General features: G+C 39.3%; 1 protein-coding gene across 1 annotated transcript; it reads left to right on the top strand.

The window, feature by feature from the left end:
- The first annotated feature begins 11,868 nt into the window (after window positions 1–11,868).
- LOC105925741 (ras-related protein Rap-2c) lies at window positions 11,869–18,403 on the top strand. The gene is made up of 3 exons (XM_012861720.3): window positions 11,869–12,825; window positions 15,424–15,709; window positions 17,256–18,403. Exons 1-2 carry the CDS (start codon window positions 12,553–12,555, stop codon window positions 15,700–15,702), a joined length of 552 nt encoding a protein of 183 aa, XP_012717174.1. The 5' UTR covers window positions 11,869–12,552; the 3' UTR covers window positions 15,703–15,709; window positions 17,256–18,403.
- The last annotated feature ends 4,305 nt before the right edge of the window (window positions 18,404–22,708 follow it).

Below are 22,708 nucleotides of genomic sequence, written 5' to 3'. Positions count from 1 at the left end.
GCCATAAATTTTAAGCATCACATAAATAGAGTTAGGACGTATTCTATTTAATTTTAAGAGGCAGACAGGTGGGGGTTATTTTATTTTAGACCCCCTTTACACCAGATTTAGGTAAACCTATGGCCCACTTCCACAACCATTAAGAACATGGCTGGATCACAGCGCATTTGGAGAACGTCCTTCACCGTGGGCATCGCATCTGTTCCTACCCAATCTGCAGAATTTTCATATATTTTCCCCTCATAGCACAGAAATTGAGGACATTTTTCTGTGTTTGATTTTTTTATTTTATTTTTTTGGTTAATTGTTTTAGTACTGCTTCTGGGCTTATAAACTTTATACCATGGGATAGCCTGTTTATTCCTATTAGAGGTGGCTACATTTGCAAGGAATTTGCATTTGTGGGTTGGAAAGCAGTATTGAATGTGTTTGTTGGGCCCACGAAAAATTACTCTCTGCCAATTGGACGGCTAATTCTGCATTGACTATTGTCTGACAGGATGATTGAAGTCTGAAGAAACATATTGACAATTTAACTATTTATTGATTGACCAAACAGAGGTCTTAGTATTAAGTGAAAGAAACGTCCATAACCACAGCAGCCTGAAGTTTCCTCCACATGCTGGTCACCAGCTTGGTCACACGCTGCTGTGGGATGGCATCCAATTCCTCAACTAGCCTTTGCATCCAGTCAGCCGATGTGGTTGGAGATAGAACTTTGATTGCAGAATCACATCTGGATATCTGTTTACATCAAGATTTTGCTCCAGTGATGACACGCCTTGCCTTTCCAATGAGGCAGAGGCTGCTACACACCATCATGCTTCCACCACCAAAAGCTGTTTGGCACAGGCAGAGGGGACTAATACAAATGTGACAATATTTAAAGGGAAAATTAGGCTTCCCAGTGGTATAAGACTGATTGCCCACAGAGAATCGACTGACCAAACACAACATAGCTGGGTACAATATGGAGCAATGGTTTCCAAACAATTTGCCACAAGGAGCAACATTGTAAAGTTGAAAATACTTGCAGGCGACAGAAATTCTCCAACTGAACACCCTAAAATAATTTGTCATTTTTTTTGTCAGATTTACCTGTTCAACTACAACTTAAATGTGCAATACTTGAATAAAACCAGGAAAAGAGTCTCATTTTAATAGAAAAGCTATGTTTAAAACATCGTAGATCCCAGACATAAAAACTTCTCAAACGTTTGAAAGGCTCTTTGAAATGTGTTTTTGTGGGAGGTGCTGGACGCTTGTTATGCTATTCACTGAGATTAAATTTAGAGCAAAACAGGATTAATAAACAATGAATACTTGGTGATAGATCAAACATTTTCCATTTTATCCAAGATTATAATTTCTCGGCAAAATTCCTGCTCAAAATGTGTCCACCTGTATCAGCTGCCTGTGCTGGGCCAAATTTGTACCATTGTTGAAATATAGTTGGGGGCCACACAAAATACTTCCAAGGGCCACAAACGGCCTTCGCACCTGCATAAAGGAATTATGCACAGACCAAATCCTGTGTATCTTTCTCTAATTTGTGTTAGCCAGTCTCACCGAGGCTCCTCCTCTCTACTTACTACTTTAACACGCTAACAGGCATGGTTTACATTCAAACTGCAGTCTGAAAAAAGTCTCCCAGCAGCCAGCACAAATAAGCTGAGGCGCAATTTGGAGGGGTGTGCCCCTTTCCCCAGCTTCTGGCATTGGCGAACAGGGCCACTCATCCCTCTTTTTATTTACTAGGGGCCCAAAGTTGCAGCTGTATTTATCAGCACGGAGAGCATGGACTGTTTGAAGCCAGTGCTGCAGAGAGGCAAAGCCATTAAAACAGCTTGCTGCCAATACTGTTACAATAATGCTGCCACACGTGGCTCTTTGGACCTCCCACAATAGCTCTTAATAACTTTGCCTAAAAATGAGACAACAAAGGTTTCTCAATGTAGATATTACAACAAATGCAGGTTTTGGCAGTTTTTTTTTCATTGAATAATTGCATCAAATTTCCACAACAAAAGGACACTAAAAGTGCAAGTAATGTGTTTTAGATCTAATTTATATTACATTACATTGGAAACTCTTTTTTACATAATTTTCCACAAAAGTCAATGTCCCAAAGAAGTAAATGTGTACATCCTCTTTTGACAAATATATGTTTTGATTTATTCTTAAACCTTGGAATGGAAATAAAATGGTGGTTCTTGAAGAAAATGACAGATTCACTACCTATTCAAATTCTATAAATTAGAATGGTATTAAAAAAATAATGTATTTAATTAAATCCATCTAGTTAAACACACGATACAGATGGATTACACACAAATCGATGTTTTAAAGCCTGTAGTTCTGTTAGTTATGGTGATTTTCTGCTTACAGCTAATGAAAACACAACATTTAAGATTAGAGCATTTAAATCAGACCAATAAAAAAAACACTAATAATACAGTATGTGGCCTAAAAAAAAAGTATGTTTAATACCTGATTAATGGTTGTAATACCACGGTCTGAGTGAATACTCAATTCTGATTGGCTGCAGGGTGTCCGTTAAAAAGTGTTATAAGACACCTATAAAACAAGTTCAGGTCAAATAGCCTGATTATTGTTAATTATTGCACTTGCTCACATGTTAGCTGGTAACTGCAAGATAGTTCACAAAACAGAGAGCTGGAAAAAAACATTTAAGTGTTAGTAATTGGTTTAATATTTGTTTCTTTCGTAAGTGACAATGGTGTAAGCGGGATAATACCCTTCAAGGTGTCCAATATCAGAAATGAATGGATGTGTTGTTCATTAATTCCTGATATTGGACACCTCATTGGCCATTATCCCTTACTTATTTGTCAAAATGTTATTTTAATCTGACAGACAAGCCTCATCCGAATGCATATTCTATCTTCTTTATTCCTATTTACCCTACTAACCCCCACCCACCATTCAGGGATATTTTCCTTACTAACCCACCTAAAGGGAACCAGCCACCTCCACAAGACCTATCCTTGATGTCCCTGCAACAGGCTTCAACGACCCGGCTGATTTCTGATGTAATACTGCGATTGTGGTCTTGAGAAACGCTGATTGAAAAGCAAACTGCCTTAATTAATGTTCTACAGTCAGAAAGCTGGCTCTAGTTATGGATTAGGCTGGTTTTATTAAAAGTTACACGTTTTTCCCACTGGAATTCCTGTCGGATCTGTTGTACATGGTGTTTGTGATGGTTAATTCAGTAATAACTAAAAAGAAAGGGTTTGTTTGACTCAATTCCTCCGGTATTTAATTTAAAAGAATTCATATTTTTTTTTGTCCTCAACATAAATCCTATGATAACTCAATTATAATCCTGAGTCAGCTCAAAGATTGCAAACTGTTAGCAGTGACACCTTTTCTTTCCATCTGATGTCAGCCATTGCACAAGACGGGGACCTGATTCGTCTCCTAATGTTGTGCCTAAAGTCTGTATATGCAAGAAGTTGCCCGTTTATTGCAATACCCAAGTCAATTCCTCCAAGTAATGTATAGGTGTAGAACACAGAGATCCATCTTTTAAAAAAATACATTTCTTTGTGGTATTATAAGTTTCATGCTGCTTTTTTAAGTAAATAAGTGGCACAAGATTATTGTTTAAAGGCACTTCAGGGAGAAATCTAAGGACTTGAAAATGTCGTGTCTGACTTTATATCATCGCCTTTTCTACTGCTGTGTCCTTTCTGTCGGAAGTCGTCAGAGTTTGAATGAGGATGCTTCAGAATTGGGGTCGTGGCAAAGAGAGAAAATGGAAGAGATAAATGAGACGTTAGGGGTAAAAGAAACACCCGATGTGTTCACTGAAACGAACTTCTGCTTTGTTTGTGTGTGAGCCTGAACTTTGAGAGCCGGGTGGAAACCATTTTCATCCAAGTTCAAATGTGCCTCTTTCAAGTCTCCTTAAACCATGGCTGGCGACGCACTGCAAGAACTAACCAGTGCTCAAAAGATGCGTCTCTCGTTTAGCGTGTTATTATTGTTGCAGGAAACCACATCTAGTTTCTTCTCGGAGACAGCTGTGCTGTCTTATTGTCGGTGTAAGGAATGAATAAACCAGTGAGACGTGTTGGCAAATGGGAGAAAATGAATTTCACACAGATTTGGGTTGTCTTTAAATGCTGCAGATGTTCCAGCATTTCCCACTGAACATTATTCATTTTAGATAATGTTGATGTGTTGTGAATGTACCTAATGCAAAAACTATACATGTGCCCCCCTGAAAGACAGGCATGCTGAAATGTTACTATCACCATATATAAACTATTTCAGAGGTACCATGATGATACTGTGTTAAGATGTATAAAATGTATGTATTGTTATATAGATTTATATTTAATGTCATTATGTGGTGTGGCTACAAACAAATATTTTTCACCTTTTAGAAAATTTAGATCAGAATTAATTGTGCTGTTCAAGGTGCAAACACAGCAGAAAATAATTTATTTGCAGGACATTAATTATAAAGACGTGTCCAAAGTTTATTTGCGTTCATTTGCCTTTGAATTTGCAAGTCAGACTTTGACGTTCTAGCTCAGTTTTACACGATGTGCTGCAAAAATACTAACATGCATGTGTTTCCTCACAGGTGCAACATGTGAGCAGCACTTTTGTTAGAAACAGAGACAGGTTGGCAGAAAAGGATTGGGAGCTTGTGAGTTTTGTGTGTGGCTGTGAATATGGGCAGTGTTTTTGATGCACAGCTTGTACAACTGAGTCTGGTGGCACAGAAACATTTAATCGGCAAAACTAAGACTGAATTAAATGTGCAAACTTGCAAACCTGAAGCTGTGGATGCTCCAAAAAAAATTTACAAATCTACATTTGTACAAAATTAGGTAGAGGTCTAAAAACTTATTTTCAAGCACATCTACTTTGGTTTCCTGTATTTCATGCCACTTGTTGTTTTTTTTGCTACCTGTATTAAATGTGGGGAAAAAATGCACTAATAACAACATTGCATATTTAATGGAAAAGGAGAAAGTCAGCGTGACAGTTTTTCCTAACATAAAGTTTTATGTTCAGCTTTCAGGTCCTCTGTCCCTCCCTCCCTTCATTCATTTATTTCCTTCTATTTTCTGTTATCCTCTTCTTTCCGCCTCTTTACGAGGCCCAGAATCCAGAGGAAGGGTTCTGGGGCACAAAGAAACATGTGGATTCCCTTAACTTTCCACAAAACTATTGGTATGCTTTTGGAAAGTCTTTCTAAATCTAAAATTATCAGCGTTGGTTCCCTTTTGAGAATTTTGACCTTAAAATGTCTAAGGGACAGACTGAACAGTGCCTCCTCAGCTCTATGATAACTATGTTTTCTGTATCTGAGGACAGTGGCGTCTCTGGCATGATAAGTTAAGTCTGGCACAAAAACCCAACGCCTATTAGCAGCAACCGAGTTCTCTGCGATGCATGCAACCTGACTTTGATCAATTTTAAATGAAACGGATAAATTAGCATAAACCAACACACTAGAAATGCCATTTAATATAGGCTAAATGTAATTCAATTTTTATACATAAAACTACATATAAATGCTCACTCATGTTGTTCATTTATTGAACAGAAAAAATTCCCATCGATCTTCAATGAGGTAGCAAGGACGACCAACACCAGATGGTCACACACTATCCAGCAGAACCTAAACATAACGTGCAATTCCAGTGTTTTTATTGGACGATAATATTCCACTGATTATTGCCCACTGGCCCCAAACAACAGTCTGAGGAATAAAACACGACTGTGAAAAGACAACAGCAGGGACAGAAAATGTAAACCTGATCTTCTTCTGGTCTGAGCTTCAGATGTACTTTACAAAAGACATGTTTTTTTGTATTTTAATGCTCCAACACTTTACAGCACCCACCACAATTACTGACACCCCTGGGAAAGTTGTGTAAATATTTTCCACTGAAAACTTTAGAAACATGCACCCTTTAATTTAAGTGCATTTATTCAGTGTTTTTAGCTAAATCATAATATATTTTGAGCTCTAAAAATTCCTGTTTAAATAAGTGTAGCTGAAGCTTTTGTTGTTATATTCTTAATAACAAAAGGTTTTTCAGTCAATCACTGTCTGGGAAATGTAAAATAGCGATTAATGACTTCCTTTTTACCTGGGGTTAAAACATGACATGTAACTCCAGCCCATGTTAAAAACAGGAAAGATGAGAGAACACGGCACTCAGATGTTTGGTTGTGTGCTGGTCTTCATAGCACAGCAAATGGCTACAAGACAGCAGCTCCTCTCCTAAATTAGCCCATATTCACTGTCAGAGAAAAATGTTAAAAGTTAAACACTATTGGGATTGTGACGCATAAGGCCAGGTGTATGTTACCACCATACAGACAGAACAGGAGGATAAGGTAAATAAGAAAATTTCCAAAGCTCGCTGTTTGAGAACTACAGCAAATATTGGCATATTGGAGTCACCAAATCTCCATAACAAACATTTATTTCCAGGCTTCTGTGCCAGTAATTGTGTCTGGTGCTGTTGGTTTGCACAGTGAAACAAACCGGACATACTTTCGTTACCTCTGCTCCACAAAAGTCCACAAAAATCAGCTTGTTTATATCCTGTGTAAAACCGATTCCTTCAAGCCTAGCTACACCTAACCTCAGACTACCTTCACTCACTTTTCTCCACATTCAATTTATTGGGATCTTGCAGTATTTTCCTCTAATTATCTATTTTGAATCACAATAAATTAAATAAAGACTGCTTGAGTCTTTTTCAACCAAACTATTGAAGCTGTGGAACATTTTAATTAAATTAATGAATTGCATTTTTTAAGCCAAATAATAAAACAAGGCATTGAAATACAGTAGTTTAAATAGTAATTCAGATACAATAGTTTGAGTTTATCAAACTGAAAAATGATATAAATGAAAAATCAGTTGCATCAAAATAACAACATGGCTACCTTTCTATTCTCAAAAACTTAATTACCTGTTTTTTTTGTGTGTGGGTTATTTTTATTTTCTTTTTTAAAAAGAGGAATGTCTAAGTAGCTTGTGTTGTGCTTGAATATTTTATATGGACAGCTTAAATCTTTGTGATTTCCAAAGTCAGGTCAGGTTTTGTTTATTTTTGTCTGGTTGTGTTGACCATAAATGTCTGTCTTCTTGTACATTTTTGTTTTTTGGGGGTTGTTTTTTGAAAAAAGAAAGGATTTTTAAAGCAAACACGTATCTGTCAGGGAGGTAAAGAGGCTTTTTGGACTAACTAATTCACCTCCTTCAGACCAGTCTGTCTCTGCAGAGCTTTTGTTGGTGTTTTGTGTTTCAGTTTGGGCCAAAAATAGAGTCCAGAAGTCTCTCGACGCCCAGCTGTGCTGGGTGATGTCAGTCCTGACTAACATGTACAAGAATGTGTGATGTTCACCTTGTTTGCACTTATGTACATAAATACTCCAAATTTATTTTGAATAACACAGATAAAAGTGATCATTAAAAATAACCAATCAGCGTATTGTTAGTGGTGTGTCTAATGTTTTATTACAGTGTGAAAAGAACTGAGGGTTCTGACCTTTTTTGTGTGTGCGCGTGTGTTATTAATGACACACATTAAATTGTGTCACTGTAAACTATATTTGATTTGCTCTGGAGAAATATTTCTTTCATTTCAGACTCATTTATTATTCTCTAACACTGAAAAGAAGAGATGGATTATAACAAAGTCTGCAATAACTTCAGGAGATCAGCGCAATCCTTGTCCTTAAATCCATTTTATTAGTCACAACATGTAAATGCCCTTCTGCAGGCTGAAAATAGCCAGAAAGAAAAAAGGATGAGTGGAAATAAAAATCAGACCAGAGGAGAATTTATGTCTGATGTGCTTACAGGGTTTAAATTTGACACCGTTTCCTGATATTTTAGTTCTCGCTTTGTTTTTGCAGAAACATTCTCACTCAAATCCATTTTTTGCAGACACCGACCTGTCCTGGGTTTCTTTTTTTTTTTTTTTTTTGCTAGTAAAGCCGGTGATTTTGTTGCCATGGCTCGGGTCCGTGTTCTGGATCGATTGAGTCATCCAGCTGAACTGGTTCACAGCTCTGTGGCTGTCGAGTGTTGAAATGGATCTCTGATCAAACTATACTAAAGCTCCCTAAAAGCTTCACTGTTATGACTCAGTGTTTCCTTTCATTCCCTCGGTGTCTCCATGCTGGGGCTTTATTTTGTCACTTACAGGTGGATAATTTTCAAGTTCATGTTTTGTCTGTCAGCATTATTTTCCGCTGTTGTTGTGCCTTCATAGTACGAAATGTAATTTTTATGTTCAATTCACAAAGGTAAACTGAATGTACGTGTGGGTATTTTTTTAAGTCTTTTGTCTGTGCATCATTGCGTTTTAGTATAAGTTGAGTACAACAATCAGAGACTGAATGTCGGGCTGCTGGAGATGAAGAAGGCCTAAAGCTGTTGAGGACTAAGCCATAAGAAAATCTTTCTCGGATGCTTTAGGACAGACTGACTACTGTTTCTAACTCATCTATTGTTTCATTCAGCTTTCTGCTTGTGGTGCTTGTATGTGCTGCTGTGCTCCACGCAAATTTATTTTGCACTGTATAGGTATTGAGAGTTAATGTGCCTATAATCAGTTCTGCTGTTTCTGTTTGACCTTAAATAAAACACATCATGGTAATCTTCTTGCACTCTTTGGGTTTTCACTGGTCAACTGGTTGTTTCACGTACATATTGTCTAATATTTATAGTCCTGTCCAAAAATGTCATCCTTCATTACTTTATATTTGGCGCCCAATGAGTCAGACTTTCTAGAAATGATCAAAGTCATTGGTGGTAATGAGGATGCTTAACTGTTGATCAACACCAATTCAGATTTTTTTTTTTTTAAAGGGGGGCATCTTGGCAGGTAAGCACAAAGAAGTTATTGGGTGTTTAAAACGTTCACACATTTGGATGGTAACTAGATGTCATGGATGTAATTTGTACGTAATAGCTCCATCATCAAGATTAGTGTAGGAGCCCTTCAGGGATGAGTACTCGGCCCGGTCCCATAGTTTTTGTTTTTTGTTTTTTTACACAGCCAGAGCACAGTCGATTGCGGTGTAACGTCATTCCTAGATTCCAACTTTCGCTGCAAATCTCTGACTTGAAACAGGAACAATGCATATATGGGGTGTGACGTCAGTGACATGTCAGAGTTTAGACTTCTGGTGTAGCGTATTAAATCTTAATCTCTTAGTTCTGATTAAATAAAATCACCTGGAACAGCCCCAGAAGTCAGAATTTTAAACAGGGAAATTGGGTTCCTCTGTGATCCTGATTTTATAACACGTTAAAGTTTCATCAGTCACACCAAAAAGTGTTGCCACAGAGATCAAATACATATAATGTAGAGTCAGGGAGAAGCAGAGACCCCTACTTAGAGACAGGCAAAGGACTGTGAAAATTGAACAATGGCTTGGCGCTAACTTTCTGCAGTTAACGTCAGATAATAGTAAGCTTCCAATTTTCGTGTCAAAATACGGACGAAATCGACGGTTAGAACGTATGAAACACTCCACACGTATCCGTATCCGTCTTTTACGTGAGGTATGAATGGGCCTTAAATCAAGCCTTAGAAATCTGGGTGTGATGTTTGATAGAGAGATGTCACTTGAGCATCATTCCAAGCAGCTCACTAGAAACTGTTTTTTCCAGCTCACAAATATATCCAAACTTAGATTTCTTTCCAAAGATGATCTAGAGCTGATCATGCTTTTATGTCATCTCGTTTAGAACATTGTAACAGTCTTTTTTTTTTTTTCTTGTCTTAAAAGAGGAGCTGTCCCGTCTGCAGCAGGTTCAAAATGCGGCGGCTAAAGTGCTGACCCGCACCGACAGAAGGGCCCATATTACCCTGATTTTAAGATCTCTCCATTGGCTCCCAGCGGTTTATCGCTTTAATTTTAAAATCCTGGTGCTGACTTTTAAAGCTCTTCATGGTCAGGCTCCCTTATACATCAGATTCCTGTTGTGTCCATATATCCCTTCTCGAAGGCTGATGTCATCATCGCTCCTTCCAGGCCAACGCTCTGGAACGATTTCCCGCTCTCACTACGTTCTCTTGGTTCTGGGGATGCTTTTAAGGGCAAACATAAAACGTATCTTTTTCGCAAAGCTTTTTAACAACTCCAGTGTGTCGGCTGTTCTTCTATGACTATTGTATTTAACTCTATTGCAGTAGTAATGGGTTTTTCTTTCCTCTGATGTTTTATCTTATTGTCTAATTGTGCACTTTGTAAAGCACTTTGTGACCCTCAATGTCTGTCAAAGGTGCTATATAAATAAACTTTTACTTACTTTCTTTACTTACAGGCATTGTTATTAACTTGTATTTTTTAACAAATACAAAGCCTGGCCTGTTATTTAGTTTTAGTCAGAAAATGGAAGAGTCAGAGGTTCCTCACCAAGTAGTTTTATTAGTCACATATTAAATGTAACTACAGTATTAAGGACATAATATGGTGATGAATGTTAATATTTTATTGTATTTATAATTGATGTGAGCCTGGTCACGCATCTGGTCACACATACAGCCAAAGGTTATCTGGTTATCTGGTTTTCTGACGACACTGAAACAGCTTGAAGTTCGTATTTCCCAGATTTGATTTTAGATTTGTTTAAAGGTAACGTGATTTGTTTGTACTCAGAAGTTTGAGTATGTTATTTCTGTGTCAGAAATAACGCTGTTTCCAGGCGGTATTTTGTGCAAATAAACAGAGCAGAAACATCCCGTCTGCTGAACGTTAACAGGCAGCACCTGTTCAACTGACTCAATGTTACATCGATAATAGAAATCTGTTAAAAATAGTGAAAGTATGAGGTTTTACTCAATATTGCTGCGAGTAGCAGGCCTCATAAAGGCTGTTCCAGTTAAATTTTCCGACCTGGAGGTTGAGAAGTCCGACTACCGAGGACAAATGGAACGCACTGATTATCGGCTCCAACATGGCAGCTCTTTGCATCAAAACAGTAAGCTGTGATTAAACATGTTTTTTTTTTTTTTTTACTACACACAGTTGTAAGAGAATTAATGTCACATGTAGCGGCTGCAACTCTAAACCAAAAAAGTTGTGTTTGCATGCACGTATATAAGAAGGTACTATTAAAAAAAAAAAAAAAAAAAAAACGCTTTCTTGGCCCTCACCATATTGGAATCCTAACCTTTTATTTGTTGTTGTTGACTTCTGACTGTATTAACTTGAAGGGTTTACTCAGGTTTACCCCATTCCCAGGTCCTGTTTTCATTTTCAGAGAATGCAACAATAGTTCAGAAACTTAGTGTTTACATGCATAAAGGTTAGACATATTGTTTGTGTGGAGTTTGTGATCTTTTTATTTATACCGCCTGCAAAAATAAGGTTCAGCAGCTCTAAGTTGCAGAATTAAAAACTTTTTATTAATTGACATTTTTATTTTGAAGGGCACTTCCTTTGAAGTTTTGTTGTCCCTGATTTTATTCCAAAAAAGCTTTAAAAAAATAACCTTTTTCTTGACTGATCGTGACCCGGATGACTGAGAATCTTCACCAACACCCTGATTTTACGACGTTTGTGTGGCTCCTTACCGAAAGGAAAACGAATCGCGTTGTTTTGTCATTCCTGCCTTTGTAAAAAAAAAACAAAAAAAACCGATTTGTGTTTATTTAACAGATTGACGAAGAGAAAGAAACGCCAACAGTTGGCTTTTGTTTCTGACATTCGCATAAACTTCAGAAAACATTCAGTGTTTTTCTGAAGTTCAGTGGGGAGCGTAGTTAAACTGGGAGTGACGTCATTCCAAAATCCGAACTCCAACTTCCGGGGTGACTGAAACGCAGCACAAAGGTCTGCAGAGGCTTTTATTGTGAAATGCGGAAGTAGACCGTTGGCTTCAGGAAACCAGTTGGAGGAAAAAAAAGATTTTCCTCCTGCTGGAAAAAACTGCTCCACACTGAGTCCAACAAAGACCGAAGAAGCTAAAAAACCTGTAGCTAATGGACCGTTGGAAAACGGCCCAAATCCTCGGTCGATAGGACGCGCGGTTGCCGAGTCGTCGGGCCGGTCCGGAACCAGAACCAGGCCCCAGACCCCGGACGTAAGCGGCGCTGCGCTACAGGAGGGCTGATGTTTGGGTGAGGGGAAATGGCATGCCGTCGCTAGAGGAGGTTAAACGCGGATCACCGTGGTTTGCTGTCTGTAGGTAGGCGGCGAGTTCTCCAGCGAGTCGAGGCCGACTTGTGGTGCGTCGGATCGGCTGTGAAGGCTCGAAGCCCCGGGATGGCTCAGCTGGAAGTCAGCCAGACAGGAGCTAGCTTCACCGTGAGCTAACGTCGGAGTTGCCCGACATCAACTTTTTAGTCGCTCGCAGGCCCGACAGAAAAAGACAGAGACACAAGCCATGAGCGTCGGAGCGGGGTTTGCGTGAGCCGGGCGTGTGTTTTTTTTATTTCGCTTTACTCGTCAGCAGTTTCTTCGGGCCCGCTCGGCGTGTATGGAGGGAGTGTAGGTAGCCGCGCCGTTTAGCCCGCCTCCACCGCCCCAATGAAAGAATACAAAGTTGTCGTGCTGGGCAGCGGCGGCGTCGGCAAGTCCGCGCTCACCGTGCAGTTCGTCACCGGCACCTTCATCGAGAAGTACGACCCCACCATCGAGGACTTCTACCGGAAGGAGATCGAGGTGGACTCGTCGCCCTCCGTGCTGGAGATCCTGGACACGGCGGGGACGGAGCAGTTCGCCTCCATGAGGGACCTGTACATTAAGAACGGCCAGGGCTTCATCCTGGTCTACAGCCTGGTCAACCAGCAGTCCTTCCAGGTAGCAACACACCCATATAGGCTGTTCTTACTCCACAAACACAAACAACTGCGACTTATTTGGTTAAAATGTACAAACTGGACCCAGTGGCTCATGATATCCAAATGGTACAAACATCCTTTTGATTCTACTTTAGAAATGCATTGATCAGGCCAGAAAAGATTTCAGGATATTATCATTACTTCATTACTTGTTTGTGTCGCAATGTCAAACTGTTGCATGTTCAGCTCAGTGTAGTTTACTTATGTAGCTGCCATTCACGGCCCATTTCATCTCAAGGCGCTTTACAAAAATCAATTCTGTCATATCGTCCAGGACAGGTTGGTTAAAAGTTTCCAGCCGTCGACTTGCAGCAATCCCTCATTCCGAGCATGCACGTAGCGACAGTGGAGAGGAAAACTCCCCTTTAACGGGGAAGAATCCGCCTTTATGTTTATGAGAATATAAAGATATTCAGCACTGTTACCTTTTTTTGTGGTTCCAGATTAGGCATTGGGGTTGTAAATTTAAACGTTTCTCAGAAGATCTTGTACTTGTTGAAATTTAAAAAGTATTTAAAAGTCGTCAGCATCAGCATTTTGGCCACAAAACTATCACTGCACCCCATGAAGGCCTCACAGACACTGCTGTAAAAATAAAATACAGCAATTGTTTAAAAGAAAATGCTTCTTCCATGCATCAGTTTTATTAATGAATCTCTCTTTTCATATTTCCTGACGCTCTCCTGAAGGCAATGCTAAAAAAAATAATTTAAACAGAGTAACATTCCCAGCTTGCTATAATAACATTATTATAATTTATCATATTCCAGAGAAATGTGGGGGTTTTTACACCCATAATGGCAAATAAAAGTTATTGCCTAATCCAGACGTCTGTTTTTAGCTCAATGCAAGGGAATAAAAAGTGTTTTGTATCAATGTTTTAAAAAAATATTTAAAAAATTTTTTACTTTTCTTGCAGAAATACCTTTACTTAAATGATCAAAGTGTTTTGGAGTAGATAAATGTAAAATAAAGGCCCAAAGGGAAGTTTAGTGTGGGGAAGTTTTGTTTCTCCTTCTGCTTTCACCTAGTAATATAATACTTTCTTATTTCACAGCTCTCCGTTTCATTTGAATATCTTTATTTGTGTGTATTTATTTGCAAAGAGGGCGACGCACATTTTATAAACACAATGTAAATATGCGAGAATGTAGCCAGAGTTGATTTCCATCTGCAGAGCCGGCTGCGTAAAACTAAAACACTAAACGAATGCTGAGATCTGAAACTGTTAAAAGCACCGTGACTTCTGTCTATTAATTCAACAGAATCCTAAAACTGCAGTTTACCACTTTTATTAAGAGTTGTGACGTTTGCACAGATCAAACTTAACTAGCGCAGGGAATTTAAATGAGTTTTGTTACTGCCGGCACATAAATCCGTTACGCGTCTGTATTTAAAAGCAGATTTTATACATAAAGAGTTTATAGTGCCGTTTTTCTGCATAAAAAGTTGCTGGTCTTAGAAAGTTTCATGGTTTAAAATCATATTCATGCAGAAAACTTAAACTCAGCCACGTCTGATCCGGCTCTGTGGGCTTTGCCCCAACAGGAACGGCCGTCCGCTCACGCCCAGCTCTTCTTCTTCTTTCCTTTGTTCTTGACATTTTATAGCAACTGTCTCCACTGGGCCACACTCAAACAAATTAAACCCTCGTTGGCTTTAAAATCGCTGCACTCCACTCGGCTTCTGAGTCGATATTTTTGACAGAGACGCTTCTCCACCGACTGCAAACACAGAAACGGGCGTGTTGTTGGCTTCTTCTTATGCAGGAAGTAACGATGAGGACAACGATGAAGCTAAAAAATCTGGATTTCCCTCGTGTGTAAAAGTTCCCTGACACGACGTGTCCTCACAAAGCTTTAAATTAAGACGTTGGGCGTTATTTTATAGTAATAGATTTCACCCCAGAGGTGTGTCACCCGGGCCCAGAGGGTCACGGTCTGACCTGCTGATCCCCACATGGAGCGACTTTCCATTACGCCCGAAACCAATACGAGAAGAAATGGGCTGCAGGTTCCTTGATAGAGGAAAATAAAGACATCATTTATGCTCCAGTGTACATATCCTTACACATTTAAAGACGTTTCGCTAACCTCAGTGAATCAAAGTTGGTTGATCTGTGCGTGGCTCAGTAATAACAATCATTTTCAGTCCTTATCTCTCCTTCCTCCCTCCCTCCTATCCCTACCCAGTTCATCCCTATCATCCGAAAACCTCATCCTCTAATATTTATCTGCCCCAGTTAATGAAATGCATGTGAAAAATGAACTGAATAGGAGAAATGTGGATCTTTAGGGTGGCTTTCAGGACACTGTTACACGTCTTGAGATATAAAAAGCAAATATAAGATGGTCGTTTTTAAGTGAGATGATCACGTTTAGTTTCCTGTGAAGCACTTTGTAACTTCTGTCTGAAAGCGTGCCATATAAATCTACTCTAACTTTCTTTTTTGCACAGATGGGACATTGATGTAAGCTTGTATTTACTGAAGTGCACCCTCAAAATATCAGGGTTCAAAAGAGCAGCTTCATCCCAGTGTCTCCCCCCCGTCTTCCAGGATATCCGGCCGATGCGAGACCAAATCGTGCGAGTTAAGCGCTTCGAGAAGGTGCCGCTGATCCTGGTCGGCAACAAAGTGGACCTGGAGTCCGAGCGCGAGGTCGCCGGCTCAGACGGGCGCGCCCTGGCCCAGGAGTGGGGCTGCCCCTTCATCGAGACCTCCGCCAAGAGCAAGACGATGGTGGACGAGCTGTTCGCGGAGATCGTCCGGCAGATGAACTACTCCACGCTGCCGGAGAAGCAGGAGCAGTGCTGCACGGCCTGCGTGGTGCAGTGAGGAAGAGGTAAGAGGGAGGAGGAGGAGGCACAGTTGGCCCCCGGCTGATTCTTTGCTAAAATGTGATGAAATGTCATGATAAGATCGCTGAAAGCATGCCGAAAACGAGGACGCGGCTATTTGACAGGGTGCTTGCGCAAGTCTCGAAAGTCTTAATAAGTATGGAATTTTAAAACACTGTTTTCCAGACCTTGAAAAGTCTTGAATTTTGTGTGAAAGTCTTAATAAAATATGGGGGAAAAAATGTATGGAAGAATTTTACAGTATGCATAAAGGCATTGTGAAATGAGAAATAGGAAGGTATGCTATAAAACTATAATTTTACTAACTGGTCATGTACTGTATTAGCCTAATGGAATCAAACACTTGTTTGATGTGAAATTCATGTACTTGTGATTTTCATGTTTTGAAACGTTTTCATCATTCATCAGTTAAAGCATAATTTACTGTGAATAATGCATTTGTTCATTGAATACTAGCCTATAAAAAATAAAATTTCTAATAAACAGTTTGTACAATCTCAACCAATAAAGTAGGCAGTAGGCACACAAGTATACAAGTGCATAAAGTTAAGGTCTTGGGAAAAAAAATATCAGTTTTAAAAAAGTCTGGAATTTTAATTTGGAAAAAGAGCAAGCACCCTGATTTGAGCAGCTCAGGTTAGGGCTGAACAGTTAATCGCATTTTCAATATAATCGTGATTTTAAAAAAAATGCAATTTTTGGCTATGTAACAATCAGGGAATTAGACACTTCCATTAGGTGTTGGTAAAATGTTTGAAGTGGGTTTGCCTCCACATGGAAGGGAAGACAGTTGCAGCAGTGAGATAATCTAATTTTATTACTTGTTTTAGAGTTTATATAATCATACAGAGCATTAAGTACAGGTCAATCAGTTTAATACATAGACTTCCTTGTTGGTTTCACTTTATGTTCAACAAGGGTTGATGTCCAATTAAATTAAAAGCTGTTCTCTCGAATAATATTCTGATCAATAGAAACATTAAAAGTTCATATTTAAAATAGTCCTTGTTTACAAACATCTTTATTTAGAGGCCATTTTTGTTGCTTGTGGTTAATGCAGAAAAAAGTCAAAATTGTAATTTTGATTGAAATGTATTGTAGGCAGAACTCAATCATTCCTGCTCCGAGTTTAGATGCTGTGGGTCTAGTAGCAACTAATCCACATGGCGAGGAAACAAATTGATTTGTTGTTTGTATATATTTTAAAACGCATGATAAATTAAAATGGTAAAAAAATTGCATTAAATCACAATATTAAGAAAAAAATCGCAATTAGATTATTTTCCTAAATCATTCAGCCCTAGCTCAGGTCGGGGAGGAAGGGAGCAGAGAGCGACGTAGGAGACAGCGGCAGGAGGAAAGCGTCACGTCCTGAGAGTCCAAAACAGGAAGTTCATTGTAGTTTCTATTTCCAGCCCCCCCCCCCCCCCCCCCCACCAGCCCTTCCTAAACCTGCTGCATCTGCTCATGCGTTCTGTCTCTCTGCCGTTAACCGGAAACCCGTTTCTTTTTTCTTTTTTGTCCCAGCAGGCGTTTTCGCAGCACCCGAGGATAACCTGACGTCGACTAAAACTGACCGCACCGGGGTAACCGTTCTGTCACAGAGACAGAAGAGACCTATTTTTGATAAGTGTTGGAAGATGCTTCTGCTGCAACCTCAACGGCCTTCGTGACGAGCCTGAAAGCTGCCGTACGAACTGACTCAGCAGAGCGGCCCTCTGTGAATTTCTGTCTTATTATTATTATTTTTAATATTTTTTTCTTTTGTCCTTTATAGATGGAGGTTTTCCTGACATACTAAGCAGAAGTGTTTTGTGAGGTTGCAGCATCTTTTTAAAGCTGCTTTAATCACTATTATATTCTTTAATATTGTGTCATGTCTAAGATTTGGGATTTGATAAAAGTATTTCATTATAATGGAACATTTAGATTTTTAAGCATGCATACTAAAACCGGTGTGCTGATCATCTTCTTTCAGAACTTTCTAAAACCTCAGCGACGTGTGTCCTTTTTGGTCTTTTAGAGCCTTCTAAAAATTAGACAAAAGTCTCGTTACGGCTGAGTGTCGTCGTCTGTGTGGCCTAAAGCAGCTGGAAAACGGCTCCAAAGTGAAAATGTAAAAGTGAGCCATTATTTTTCTGCTTCTAGCCTGAACTCTGTGTTTAAAAGACGAGGCTCGCCCCGGACCCAGGTCTTCCGTTTTCACTCCTTACATTTTATTTTTCTCCTTCACGTTTTTTTTTTTCGGGAACAACCAAATTCGGCCGACACTCCGAGAAGAGAACCGTGTCGCTTTAACTTGGGGACTCGCTGATTTCCTGTTACCCGTAACTCCTGCTGCCGTGTGGTCCGGTGAAGGTTCTGGCTTCAGTTCCTCCTGTTTTAACTTTTGTATTTTCTTTTTATTATAGTAACATATTTATTAAAACATGACATGGGTAGCCAGTTTAAAGCTTAATTTTATACTAGCTTCTGCTTTGTTTCTGAGTTTTCAGGATCCTTTTTTTTTTTTGGTTTTTAAGCAGAGAATTTAACAGAGCCTTAAATTCCCCCCTCGCACCCTGTTGTCATTTGTCTTTTTTTTCTCTTGAGGATAAACTGTAATTATTTGAAAATAAACATGCTGGAACTTCTGTTTTTGTGATGACACACAGATAAAGTATTATCTTTAAATGAGACTCAAGTGCCCTCTGATTATTTCCAGCATGTAGAGGTTGATCGTCTGCTGTTTGGGACAGGATAAATCCCTCTTGACGACATACAGGTGGATATATATATATATATATATATATATATATATATATATATATATATATATATATATATATATATATATATATATATATATATATATATATATATATCTCAAAAAGGGATTTAGTTTTAGTACTTGGAACCAGTCTGTTGTATAGATTCATTACAGAATTCTGTAATTTAAAGTTTAATTTGGATGCTTATAGCTAATAAAACCTGAACATTTGGATATTGTAGAAGAATAGCAGGGATGATTTGCAACAGAAATGCAAGATTATAGTCTACATTATTTTTTTTTTTAAACTTTTCCTGGCCAGGCTCCCCTTAGGAGCTGTAACATTTTACCCCTTTAGATTTCTCATGTTTTAAGCAGCCTTTTGTACTGTCAAATACATTAGGAATTATGTTATGCATGTGTATATAAATACACCTAATATTAGAGATTTGGTGGAGGTTACATCCTCATTCTCGGTAAAGTGAAACTCAATGTTGTTATACTTCCTCATTTTAGCTGAAATGGCTTTTACCGTACTTGATGAACGAGACAGAGTTAAATATTTGTCCTCAGCAGAGCCTCCTCAGGCCCGACATCATGCGTTTCACAGACCACCAACCTGTGGTTCGCAGACCCTCGGGGGTCCGGGGACCCCAGTTTGAAGGCTGCTGGTCTAAACAACCATGAGAAACACTGTTGCCTACTAATTATCTAGCGGTCATTGACACCCCTCCTCAGGCAGGGGTGGGGGATTAGCTGCAAAGCAGGGACCCTTAATTTCTCTTCATGGATGAGGTGTAATATGTATCTTATACTCAAAATCCCACAAATAAATCATAAATAATTAAAAAAAAGCAGGGACCCTACAGCCTGTAAAGGTCTGGAAACGGATGCCGGTGGATTTAGGTATTTTACATTTCAACATTAGTACGGAAAACATGTGCATTTCCAAGCTTTCTTTCTAGCCATCCAACAGCCTGATACTTCCTGGTTTTATTTAAGTCTGTTTACTGTCAAATTCAATTTGAACTTTTTTTTATTATAAGGAACTGAGAAAGTGAGATTTGAGTCTAAAATTTTTTTTACCAGAAACGTTTGTAGGAACCCTGACCAAAAAAAAAAGATATCTGTTCTGTGAATGTTAATGTAAAATAGTGTGGAAGGAAGAAGTGTGGGTTTTAACAGGAATTTATATTGTCCTTGATGCTCCTGAGCTAAACCCCACTGAGAGTCTAGTGGGTGGATGAGACACCAGCACCGAAGGCTGCTTTCTGAACATCTCAGCAGAACCACGGGCTGATAGCCTTTCTGATGCAGTGATTCATGCAAGAGGAGGGGGAGTGCACAAACGGTGCACTACATTAACATACGCGTTGGTAGACTCATTTTAAAATTATTACGCTTCAGACATGTTCATGCAAATGCAGACATAGTGTCTAAATATAGACCAATCCCTGATAAATGGGGGGGGGGACAACTTGCAGATTTTTCAAACAGTCTCCTAACTGTCCACCAATGGACAAAAATGTCTTAACTACTGTTAGATCTTCCATAATAAAAATATTCCTTTGATCCGTTTGATTACGATGGCATCGCTCGTATTCATAGGATGCTTATCAGTTTCCTGTCAACCATCAGTGAAACATTTAAAATGTAGAATTTGTCAACAGAGAGGTCAGGCAGATCCATGGGTCTGCATCCCAATACACAGTATGCTACGCGTGGTAGACTCACATTTCTGTGCTGAAATAGATTTTAAGGTGTTTTTGCTGCCTTGTGTGACATCATGGAGGATTAAAATAAATCATCCATAGGAACGTTTTCCAGATACCTGAAGGTGCTGCGTTCATCTGTTCCAACACTTGCGCACAGCTATAAACAGCATGTGGATGTCCAGATGTCAAACTGTTTTGGAGAGAAACAGGTTCTGTGTCCCAGAGATGAAGGAGTTCTGGTGTTTAAATGTGTGTTAAAGCCCAGAAAAAAAAAGAACTAACGACCTTATAAAGATGCTGGCTGAATCTGGTAGGACGGCCTCATTCTCCACAACGAAAAGAGTCCAACACAGACATGAGCTGAAAGACAACCCAGAAGAAGAAGTCACGACTACAAAAGAGGCCTAAAAAGTTTGCGAAGAGGAGAAAGACCTTAGTTTCTAGAGACATATCCTGTGGTCGGATGAAACTAAAATTATTTTTGTCCATAATGGCGATTGTCACACCGGGTAACAACAAAAAAGGGTGAAGGTTGATGAGCCGGGGACACCGTTCCCACCTGTGAAGTGTGGAGGTGGGGTTGATTTGCTCCAGGATGGACTGGTGAAGCAACATCTAATCACATCAGCCAGGAAGTTAAAGCTGGGGAAGACAATGGCCTTTGAGATAGAACCACCAATTAACTCACAAACCGGTTCAAGGACAACAAAGAGAGTGTGAATATAGGAGCGGCCGTCACAAAGCCCTGGTCTCCGTCCTATGTGAAATATGTGGGCAGAACTGAAAAGGTGACAAACCGGACCCAAATAAACCAATTCTGTCAGGAGGAAGGGGACAAAATTTCAGCAAACTGTTGTGAGAACCATCTCTGTAAACTGTGCCGCTCCAGATCCTGCTGCATGTTTCTTACGGCGTTTGAATCCTCGTTCTCTGCTGGCTCAAATACCTCAAAGACATTATTTGGGTGTGTTCTCTCTGTCCGGGCACCAAAAACATATTCGGCATGAATTCATGAGGCTGCAGCATTTCTGGCCTTAATGGTCTCTGATATCGTCTTTGTTTCTCTGCACATACTGCAAAAATAGAACTAAAAATAAGGAAAATTTTCTTGAAATTAGAGTATTTTTCCTTCATCTGAGCAGGTAAATGAGATTATTTGCCAATTAAATAAGATTTTTGCACTTAACATAGGAACAATTCATCTCCATCATCTTATTTCAAGTGCTGTATATCTAATTATCTTATTTTATGGGTAAAAATATTAATTTCATTGGCAGATTGCTTCATTGGCAAATCCATTCATTTCAAGAAACTTCTACTTATTTTTAGTTCTATTTTTGCAGTTTTGCAATGCGGCCAGGCGAGCATAGAGTGAAAACATGCAGAATCAGTTTGTTTAAAGCAACAGAAGCCCGTTTAGGCCAGAACTTAACAGCTATCCCGTCAAAGAGAGGGAGCGGGAGGAGCACCAAGCACAATGGCTGCTCTCATATTTTGTTGATGTGTTGGCGCAGCTATGGAGGAAATGTTGAGCAGTTCTGCGGTTTTACGCATTGCCGTTAAAGGTGCGCGTTACTGCATGTCCAAACTCCTGGATGGAAACAAGCTCCCTTTTGTTCTGAGTCCCGCGGCGTTAATCTCGGTCCACACGGCGAGAATCAGCACGGATGTCTGGAGTGGTGTGGAGCTGAGGTCAGCAAGCTGCAGTAAATAAAACACAATAAAAACATGAACGTTTGTCTAGATTTAGGACGATTTAGGGGCCTTCTCCAGTGGTTGGATACAGACAGGAGGTGGATCGGTCAGAACCAACTATGAGTGTAACCCATCCAAGACTGGAGATGACCTAGACCTCCAGAGAACTTCCTCCACACGGCCTCCCTTCACCATCCTGAACAACACCGCGTCTGCTCACTGCAAAAACGTAACTAGACATAAGTAAAATGTTTTTAAAATTTGTGTATTTGTCCTTGAATTGAGCAGGTAAATAACATGGGTTACACTTTATTTGAAGGGGTGTACATAAGACTGACATTACACTGTCATAAACAAGACATAACACCTGTTATGAACATAAATGACTCTTTATGAATGTTTAGGACTGTTGTCATTAATTGTCATTCGGTAAATTATGACACTATTAAAGCAAAGTTGACATTGTTTAAAATGTCTTTGTTATGACAACTTGACATTAACAGAGACAAAATTAAGTTTAGGGCTTGATTTGGGATTAGGTTAAATTTTGGGATTAGGTTAAATTTAAGGCTTGATTTGGGTTTTTTTGTTAAGCTAAGGACATTTAAACAATGTCAACTTTGCTTTAATGGTGTCATAATTTACCGAATGACAATTAATGACAACAGTCCTAAACATTGATAAAGAGTCATTTATGTTCATAACAGGTGTTATGTCATGTTATATGACAGTATAATGTCAGTCTTATGTACACCCCTTCAAATAAAGTGTTACCATAAGATGATTGCCAATGGAAAAGATTTTGCACTTAAAGTAGGAACAAC

Source organism: Fundulus heteroclitus, chromosome 23 (assembly GCF_011125445.2).
Source record: "Fundulus heteroclitus isolate FHET01 chromosome 23, MU-UCD_Fhet_4.1, whole genome shotgun sequence".
In the NCBI taxonomy this organism is placed as follows: domain Eukaryota; kingdom Metazoa; phylum Chordata; class Actinopteri; order Cyprinodontiformes; family Fundulidae; genus Fundulus; species Fundulus heteroclitus.
This window is presented reverse-complemented; position numbering and strand designations above follow the sequence as displayed.